Source organism: Astatotilapia calliptera, chromosome 10 (genome assembly GCF_900246225.1).
Source record: "Astatotilapia calliptera chromosome 10, fAstCal1.2, whole genome shotgun sequence".
Classification (NCBI taxonomy): domain Eukaryota; kingdom Metazoa; phylum Chordata; class Actinopteri; order Cichliformes; family Cichlidae; genus Astatotilapia; species Astatotilapia calliptera.
The window spans coordinates 32,243,357-32,249,544 of record NC_039311.1 but is presented as its reverse complement, the minus strand read 5'-3'; the positions used below and the strand labels follow the sequence as shown (position 1 = coordinate 32,249,544).

The window sequence follows — 6,188 nt, the reverse complement described above, 5'->3', positions numbered from 1 at the left end:
TAATGTAAACAGAATTGGTCCTAGCACTGAACCCTGTGCAACTCCATAATTAACCTCAGTGTGTGAAGAGGACTCTCCATTTACATGCACAAACTGGAGTCTATTAGATTGATATGATACAAACCACTGCAGTGCAGTACCTGTAATACCTACAGCATGTTCTAATCGCTCTAATAGGATATTATGGTCGACAGTATCGAACGCTGCACTGAGGTCTAGCAGGACAAGCACAGAGATGAGTCCACTGTCAGAGGCCATAAGAAGATCATTTGTAACCTTCACTAAAGCTGTTTCTGTGCTGTGATGAGCTCTGAAACCTGACTGAAACTCTTCAAATAAACCTCTGCAGATGATCTGTTAGCTGTTTGACAACTACTCTTTCAAGGATGTTTGATATAAAGGAAGGTTGGAGATTGGCCTATAATTAGCTAAGACTGCTGGGTCTAGAGATGCTTTTTGAGTAAAGGTTTAACTACAGCCAGCTTGAAGGCCTGTGGTACATAGCCGATTATTAGAGATAGGTTGATCATATTTAAGATCGAAGAATTAATTAATGGCAGGACTTCTTTGAGCAGTTTTGTAGGAATGGGGTCTAAAAGACACGTTGATGGTTTGGAGGAAGTAATTATTGAAGTTAACTCAGAAAGATCAACTGTTATGAAAGTATTGTAATATCAGTGGCATTGGATTTGGTATTTTCTCTAATGTTTAAAATGTTATTTTACTAGTTTATGTTAAAGGAATAGTTGGCTCAACAGCATTTTTGTCAGCCTGGAGACGAACCTGATGTTCTTTTCATCAATCACTGATGAAAAGAACATCAAGATATTTGAGCTTTACAGAGGCCCGTTTTGTTGAAGAGCAAGTTCTACCAGGGACTCACGTACTTGTGATCTGAGGCATTTGTTTTCAGAGGACCCAGTATCCAGAGTCCTTGCACAGAAGGTGTAAAATTATTAACATGATCAATCTCTTTGCGAGTTCAGGTAGCTGCTCTGAGCTGTGGTGGTACACAGCTACAAGAAATCCTTTAACTTAGTGACAGCACTTTCAGAAAGTCATCTGCTGTGATGACGTATGTTACCCACTGCTGTGGAATCCATTATTGTAGATTTTAATGTTATTAAGAAATAAATGAGGGCTTCAGGGATTATTATTAAATGATGTTCAGTTTCTATGGCACAAATGCCAGAACAGGCTCCAGAGTAGACCTCATTACTGTAGTATCTCTACATTAAAATATGTGCTTTGAGGTGACTGTTGGTGCTGCATCAATAAACTAATCGATCTAATAGATTAAATGTACTGTTGATGTTATTTTCCGCATTTACACGAATGTTTAAATCTGCCATTGAAATTATTTTTCTGAGCAAAGCACAAAATCACAGAAGTCTTTTTCATTTATGCGACTCTTTCCAAATGTAAACAAACTGAGGCATCATCGTGATGTCACCAGGACGGGCTTAAAATGAGTTCATGCCAAAACTAGAAATATTGATTTATTGTAAAACAAACATCAACGTTTTGTCAGACAGACGTGTGGACTTCAAGCTTTTCACGTAAAGTTTAAACAGAAGCTGAACTTCAGACTCGCTGTGGTGCGATGAGCCAGCAGTGACACCAGTGCTGGGCTGAATGTTTCAGAGCTCACACAGGAGCCAGAAGCATTTTCATTTAGGAATAATGCATAAAAGGCTGACATGAACGAAATATCAAATGAATATCTAAGAATGGACTAAAACATATTCATCTGTGTTGGATTTAAACATGTCTGTCTCCCATGTTCTTCTTCTACCTCCTCCTGTCATCGTCTCTGTCTCTCTCCCTTCGCCTGTCATCTCTGTCCCGATCTGCGTCTCTTCTTCTTTCTCTTTCCGTCTCTCGTCTTCTATCATTATCTCTGCTTCTGTCATTCTCCCTCTCGTGACCCCTCTTCTTTTCTTCCTCTCTCTGCCGATCTGCGTCTCTCCTCCTCCTCTCCTCCTCTTCCTCCCGTCTCAGTCTCTCGTTGTGTCTCACTGTCTGTCCATTCGGTTGTCCTCCTGGCTTTGGCGGCGGCCCTCTCTGGTTGTATTTGTCGTACCCGGCGTCCTCTTTCTCCTCTTTGACTCTGACTGAAACAGGAGGTGGTGATGAAGAAGAGGCTCTGCTCTTCCTGTCCTTCTTCTTCTCCTTCTTCTTTTTCTTCTTCTCTTTCTTGTCTGAAACAGAGAGCGCAGAATGAAGATAAATAAAAATCCACCTCATCTTGTGTCAGGCGGGTTTCACACGACAGGATGTGACATCACCTTTCTTGGGCTTCTTCACAGGTACGGCGTACTGCTCGTCATCCTCAGAGGAGGGGGAAGACTCGCTGACTTTGGGAGCGCAGCCCTCCTCCCTCAGATGCTTGGTCACGTCGTCGATGTCCTCGCCGTCTTTGGGGGGTCGGTAGTCTTTGACGTGGTCAACGCGAATCGTGCGACCTTTGATCTGACAGCACAAACCAACAGTCAGAGATCAACTCTCACTGGAACCTTTAAAGTCCTGAAGTCAATCGAACAACCAGCCACCGCGTCACAAACAGCTGATAGTTTACGTACATTAACTTCAGCTTCACACGTTGAATATTTGCAGACTCACACTTGACAACAACATTAACAGGAATTAAAATTCATCGTTCAGTCTCTGAGCCAGGGCTGAGACTGGCCTTTACTAACTGCCTTCATATGAGTATTTAAATAAGTCTGTCATCTGCTGCCTCACATCCATGTAGGAAAATGAGGTTCATGATTGTTTCTCTAGTCTGACATCATGATCTGGCTTCTTTTAATAGAAAAATCAAAGTAAAAACACTCCCAGGAAAAAGGTTTTCTGTCAACACAGGAGCTCGAACCCTCTGGATGTTTCCGTTTTCTGATCATTTGCTGGAAAAAAATGAAAAAAAGAACTGCATTCTGGGTCATGTGACCATGTGGGATAGATGTCGGCTCACAACAAGCTCGAGGACATGAACGTTTAAATCTACATGAGTCAGGTGGCTTATCGTGTAGCCACGACTCCTTCAGGGCCATTAAAACAACATTAGTGTTCACCTGCTCCTCATCATAGTTCGGACAGACCACGCTGATGACACAACTTTACATCCGAAATTTTACAATTTCTTAAGAAACCTGGATCATCATCTCTGCAGCTGTTCCCTGTAAAACTCTAGTAAAGTGAGTAAAAGGGATGAAGCACAAAAAGGCCCCGCGTGCCCGATACCCTCGAAAAACCTTCAGGATCTAAAGTCGTTCTGTCAGTGTGAGAGCGAAGTGCTCTAACAGGGTGATTATGGTGCTACAAGGTCAGGCTTTGCAGCGGGTTTCTAGGACGTCCTGATAATAATGAATTACAGTCGTCCAGCCTGGAAGTAATAAATGCATGAACTAGTTTTTCAGCGTCACTCTGAGACAGGATATTTCTAACTTCAGAGATGTTGCACAAATGGAAGAAAGCAGTCTTACATATTTGTTTAATATGTACATTGAAGGACATGTCCTGGTCAACAATGACTCCAGCATTTCTTAAATCATTAAACTGTAGTTTAACTTTATTTGTGTCATCTGGTGGCTGGATAAATACAGCTGGGTATCATCTGCATATCAGTGAAAGCAGATGTAGTGTTTTCCTGTGTAACACAAACAGTATCATTAGACACACAGGACTCTGTGGACCTCCATGACTGACCTCTGTGTCAACAGGAACAAACTGCAAGCTACGAGTCAGACGAGATTCAGAGCAGCGCAGCAGAGTGTGTCCTTTCACCTTAATGCTGTTGAAGTTGTCGACGGCCAACACGGTGCTCCTCTGGTCCTCATAGCAGATAAAACAGAAACCTTTGGACTTTCCGGTCTTCTTGTCACGCACGAGGTTGATGTTGACGATCTCTCCATACCTGACAGGACAAAGTGAATCTTGGTGCTCCCCATCTGTGAGTAGTGTAGTTAAGAAATGATGAGGTACTTACTGAGAGAAGACACAGATCAGGTCTCCTTCAGTCAGCTCGTATGGAAACCCTCCTGCAGAAAACACAACATCCAAAACGCTGCTTATTCATTCTCCAAAAACCTTTCATTACTTCATCACTAATGTCAGCAACATAAACACTGCAACAACACAAAACATCCAGCAGATGCACACAAAACAACACTGCTGTTTCCAGTATAAACACCTTTATTAAAGCTGAAGATACCATGGTTGGTAATGGTTCAGAGTGTTTCATGTAAAAGGAATATTTCCAAAAAGCCAAGTCTTCATCAAACCCCTTCTCCAGAGGTGTGACTATGAAACAGCATTTGTGGTTTTTAAACTAGCTTCACTTTGGTGTTACAAAAGTGGTTCATTATTACCACCTCAGTAACTTATGCTTATGACGCACAGCTAACCTGCTCCAGAGCACGTGATGTTCAAGATTATAGGTCAGCTGGTAGGAACTCACCATCACCTGACCAATCAGATCTCTGAACAGCAGCTTCACCATCGCTGGAATCACTCAGAGTACAGATTTTAAGGCGGTCTGAGGGTTTTTGTATTCGATTTTAAGTGGGAATTTTCCACACAGACTACACGATCTGAGATGTCTCATGGATCTTCCAGATTGAGTGAAGTCATTTTCCAGAGATCTGATTGGTCCATAGGGACCATTTTTTGATACCCGTTGATCATTTATCTGGAACATATGAAATATCGGTCTATGAAAAACCTCTTAAGCTCACTAATACATGACACGTGGAGCTTAAGCCGATCAGGAAGAGTCAAAAAGTTTGTGCTGCAGAGACAGAAACTTTGAAGCAGAAATGACAACCAATGGGAGCACAGGACATCCCTGACTGACCAATGACCTTGGCAGACTGGTGACCACCTGTCAGCCAAGAGGCAAAGGATGGTGAATGATTCAGTCATGTGAGGATGTGGCTTCTAAAGAAAAGCCTTTACTTCCTCCCAGTTTACATTTTCCCCTCAACTTTAAACTAATGATTATTTTCATTATCTGCTCATCTGTGGATTATTCAGTTTGTCACGCAGTCTCACCAACAAAGACCCAGGCGCTGTCTTTGTACTCGCTGTGCCAGGAAACGGACTCGTTGACCCCGAGGCTGGCTTCACGCTCGTTCAGCTCGTTTATCAGCTTTACCTTCGTTAGAGGACTGAAAACAGAGAGAAAACAAAGTGTTTCCTTTTCAGAATCCTGGTTCATAATCTGTAATTAATATGTGACAGTCATCTGCTTTCATCTCGTACAACCCAGCGTTTGTTTTATTTCTGCAAGGCTAAATTTGAGGATTTGGAGAAGAAACATGAGCTTAATCATATGAGTTTATAATAAAAAGGCAAAAATATAAAAAGACATAAGCCATAAACAGTAAAATATAAAAGAAATGTAATTTAAACCTAAACATAAGGCACAAACAGAACTGATTTTAAGACCACTGATTCCAGATATGTGGAGCGCAATGACGTCTGTTTCTACAGACCAAACTCCATTCAGATTATGACTGATTTAAAGCCCCGTGAACACACTGACAGGAACGCAACACGGGTGTTTGTGCTCTGTGAAGCTCTGATTCGTTTTTATTTTAGTGAGCTAACACACATCCCGCAACGGTAAAGAAAATCGCCTATCGCCAAAACAGGAGGCGATGATCACCTCTTCAAACTCTGGTCCAAGCTTCATTTTATGCTATTTTACTGAATGCCGAATTGAAATAAGGCTCCTGTAATTGTATAATAACCGCAGAAAGTGTGTCTGATTATTTTATGGGGAAAAGTTGGTGAAAAATAAACATAAAATCTCAGGTTTTCTGAATGGATTCTGGGAGACGAGATTGTACATGAAGAAGTACTCAAACAATCTTCATGCTGGCGCTTTTGGTAGCGAATAGTCATTTTCGAATGGCTATAATCATTACCGAATAGTTGTCATTGATCAGTAAACGATAAAAAAAAAACTTAAATTAAACGCTTAATAAGAAAATAATTACTTACTTCATGATCGACTATACGGTTTGTACATCAACGCTGTGCTGAAAATGGCTAATCTCAGGCAGAAACAACTTCCGTTTGAATTTCCGCCTCTGCTAGTGCTGCCCCCTGCTGTTAGGATGTCTTTAAAACGAGCTACATTTACACGGCTAAATGTCTAAACTGTCATTAGTGTGAGTGACACT

General features: G+C 41.5%; 1 protein-coding gene across 1 annotated transcript; it reads right to left on the bottom strand.

Annotated features, from left to right (window-relative positions):
* Positions 1-1,486: 1,486 nt before the first annotated feature.
* On the bottom strand, positions 1,487-6,122 carry rbmx2 (RNA binding motif protein X-linked 2). The gene is made up of 6 exons (XM_026181304.1): positions 6,007-6,122; positions 5,053-5,168; positions 3,989-4,040; positions 3,787-3,916; positions 2,289-2,472; positions 1,487-2,201 (listed from the first exon to the last, which is right to left on the bottom strand). Exons 1-6 carry the CDS (start codon positions 6,009-6,011, stop codon positions 1,792-1,794), a joined length of 897 nt encoding a protein of 298 aa, XP_026037089.1. The 5' UTR covers positions 6,012-6,122; the 3' UTR covers positions 1,487-1,791.
* Positions 6,123-6,188: the final 66 nt, after the last annotated feature.